Genomic DNA, 3,518 nt, shown 5'->3' with positions numbered 1-3,518 from the left:
CTGGCGGCCATCTTTATGCAGGCTGCAGATACCAACCCGGACCGTGGGGTCGCAGTCTTTCGGGGGGCTATTGAGCAGAGGGGACGAGGCAGAGCGGCACAGAGGGCACGGACGGCGATTTCCGCACCTTAAAAAGTCATGCAGGTAGTTAACTTTTTTTACATTTTGAGGGCAGATTTTGGCCTCGGAAGTCCTTTAAAACAGAAGAAAATCTGCAATAATTCAGCTATAAGTGAATATTTGTGATTACCCACAAAGCACCGCTACTAAATATGCAAATTATTCTTCATCACCCTTAGTAAGCCAAGCAAGCTTATAACTTTAAGTTTTACACAGGCATATCAATCCCACATGTGACAGCCTACTTCAGACCTTCAGTCCTCATCAGTACACAGCAGGGATTAATATGGCTGTATGAGCTTGGGCTTGGACCAGTACAACAGAGTAACCAAGCAGCTCAGGGTGACCAAAACTACTAAGAATGTACGGGGGGATAAAATAGACCAAAAATCCCTCCTACCAAAAAAAGCAAAGCTTGGTGTAATTTTCCTTCTTAAGGCAGAAGCAAATCTGCAATAATTCCGCTATAAGTGAACATTTATGGTTACCCACAATGCACTGCTACTGAATATGCAAATTATCCCTCTTTGCCCTTGGTTTGATATGACACTACTTCTTCTTCTTGCTTGGACCAGCCCCTTCTTCTTGCTTGGACCGGCCCTGGGGGCAGGGCGTTACTTCTTCTTCTTGCTTGAAGGTTGAGGCACTTACTCTATTATATATGTGTGTGTGTGCGTGTGTGTGTGTGTGTGTATATATGTGTGTGTGTGTGTGTGTGTGTGTGCGTGTGTATTAATGTGTGTGTGTGCATGTGTTTGTATATGTGTGTATATATGTGTGTGTGTGTGCGTGTGTGTGTGCGTGTGTGTGTGCGTGTGCGTGTGCGTGTGCGTGTGTGTGTGTGTGTGTGCGTGTGCATGTGTTTGTGTGTGGGGGGGAGCAGTGAATAATGGCGCACAGCGCCTATGCATAAAAATGGCGCTGCATTAAAAAGATACGCTTATCACTATTTATCGTTAGTACTGCATAATAATGGCGCACAGGGAAGGAAGAAGAAAAACGGCACACACTAACGTTATTTATCAATAGTAGCACACATTAACGTTATTTATCAATAGCGCCCTACATAAGCCAAACTGCAGACGTTATTTAACTGCAAAACGGTGAATGGATTTAATGTAACACTGTCAAGGTTAGGGTTAGGCACCACTGGGGGGGGGGGGGGGGTCTTAGGGTTAGGCACCACCAGGGGGGTCTTAGGGTTAGGCACCACCAAGGGGGTGGTTAGGGTTAGGTACAGGGAGGGTTCTGTGTGAGAGTAGGGTTAGGTATAGTTACAGTACAATATACACCACCAGGGGGGTGGTTAGGGTTAGGAACCTCCCGGGGGGGTGGTTAGGTTTAGGCACCACCGGGGGGGGGGGTTAGGGGTTAGGGATAGGTACAGAGAGGGTTCTGTGTGTTAACGCTAAATAACGATAAGGCTTTAACGCTAAATAACAATAAGGCTTTAACGTTAAATAGCGATAAGCGGCAAACGGATTAGCGGCAACACTGTGCGCCATTATTCTCAGGCGCCATTTTCAGATGGATGCGTGCGTGTATATGTGTGTGTGTGTGTGTGTGTATATGTGTGTATATGTGTGTGTGTGTGTGTGTGTGTGTGTGTATATATGTGTGTGCATGAGTTTGTATGTGTGTGTGTGTGTGTGTGTGTGTGTGTGTGTGTGTGCGAGTATATGTGTGTGTATATGTGTGTGTATATGTGTGTGTGTGCGTGTGTGTGTGCGTGTGCATGTGCGTGTGTATATATGTGTGTGTGTGTGTGTGTGTGTGTGTGTGTGTGTGTGTGTGTGTGTGTGTGTGTGTGTGTGTGTGTGTGTGTGTGTGTGTGTGTGTGTGTGTGTGTGTGTGTGTGTGTGTGTGTGTGTGTGTGTGTGTGTGTGTGTGTGTGTGTGTGTGTGTGTGTGTGTGTGTGTGTGTGTGTGTGTGTGTGTGTGTTTTGGTGACGTTGGTGGTGGTGTGTGGGGGTGGCGGTGGGCACTAGACCACCAGGGAAGTTTAGAAAGCAAGGAAAGGGAATCACTTGACTATCAGAGAAGTCAATACTTAAGGGTCCATGGCTAAAGTTTTAGAGGCAGATGATCAGCAGGACAGCTTTAAAACGTGTTAACACACTCTGCTGCAGGGTCATCTGAATTGAGGTTTTGGTATTCCGGTGCAATGCAAAGGGGGTGGATTAGATGCAGATATTTGTAAGAATAAGGAAAACTGGACACACAGTCACAAGAATTATACAACCCATTAATAATTTAAATTATCAGGCTTAGTAATGAAGACTCAAAATATCCTATTATCTTGTGTTTAAAGTTTTATACTGATTTTTTTTAAAGTGAACCTGATCTGGCAGGAGGAACAAAAAGTTAGCTACTTACCTAGGTTGAGTCAAACCCCTGGATAGTCTACGCTTTCCATGTCCTCCTCAACTCAGACATTACCATGCTTGGATCTTCTGAACATACCCTACAAGCTTGTGGTCGCACTCCCCATCCTGTACAACCATGGCTATAATGTGCCAGCACGAGTAGGAATGTGCCTGCACAGTAAGACAAAGCTGAAAATTGTCAGAGGGTCCCAGCCCAGATGATTTCGAGGAGGATACAGGAAGTCTCTTGACTATCCAGAGGCTTCCCTCTACCTAGGTAAGTATCTAACTTTTTGTTCCTCGGCCAGGACAGGTTTGTTTTAAATTTATTGAGGAATAAACGCTATTCATACACAAATGAATCATTGTTCAAACAAAACTTAAATGCAAACAAACATGTACACTAAACTGTAATACTCTAGATAAAAGCATAGACCACATACAAACAGATGACATACAAACAGGAAGACTTTCTGTGCATATGATAATCACACTCACCTAGCTGGGCAAAGATCTCTCCAGTCTCATGGCTGTGCATTGCGGCACATCCCCGATTGTCCACCAGGATGATGTTATCTGTGAGCGGGTAGGTCAGTCTCATAGTAGTAGCACCTCCATATGAAGCTTTTGCGTTAGTGTGGTTCCTGTAGAGTGTGTTTTCCCAGACAACCTTACAAGTATTAATAAATGATGACTTGCCATGTCCCGCATAGCCAAATAATTGTAGCAGAAGCCTCTTGAAGCCCTGGTTACCCAGTTTGCATCTATTAAAGGTAAAGGTTCTGATGAACTCTCTGGGATCAACTTCTGCCATGACGGTCTGAAATAGTACTGCCTATCCCAGAAGTGGTCTTTGTTACAAGTTTACAGATGACACGTATTTACTGTGAAGGACATGTTGGATATACAGGTAAAGTCTTCCTTATAACTCCCCAAGAAATGATAACAAAAGAATGTAATACTTCTTTCTGAGCTGTTATGCCTTCAGTGATTTCCTGGAGATGAAAGTTCAGGTTGTAAACAAGTTTAATGT

General features: G+C 44.3%; 1 protein-coding gene across 1 annotated transcript in view; it reads right to left on the bottom strand.

The window, feature by feature from the left end:
* Positions 1 to 3,187, bottom strand: part of LOC137525536 (uncharacterized) — a 27,790-nt gene extending 24,603 nt beyond the window's left edge. Inside the window, exon 1 of the mRNA XM_068246668.1 lies at positions 2,984 to 3,187. Within this exon, the coding sequence (XP_068102769.1) occupies positions 2,984 to 3,086 (103 nt within the window). The 5' untranslated portion in view covers positions 3,087 to 3,187. The remainder of the gene's footprint in view (positions 1 to 2,983) is intronic.
* Positions 3,188 to 3,518: the final 331 nt, after the last annotated feature.

The sequence above is a fragment of the Hyperolius riggenbachi genome, chromosome 7 (assembly GCF_040937935.1).
Source record: "Hyperolius riggenbachi isolate aHypRig1 chromosome 7, aHypRig1.pri, whole genome shotgun sequence".
Lineage (NCBI taxonomy): Eukaryota > Metazoa > Chordata > Amphibia > Anura > Hyperoliidae > Hyperolius > Hyperolius riggenbachi.
The sequence above is the reverse complement of the archived record's forward strand: the minus strand, read 5'-3'. Positions and strand labels throughout refer to the sequence as shown.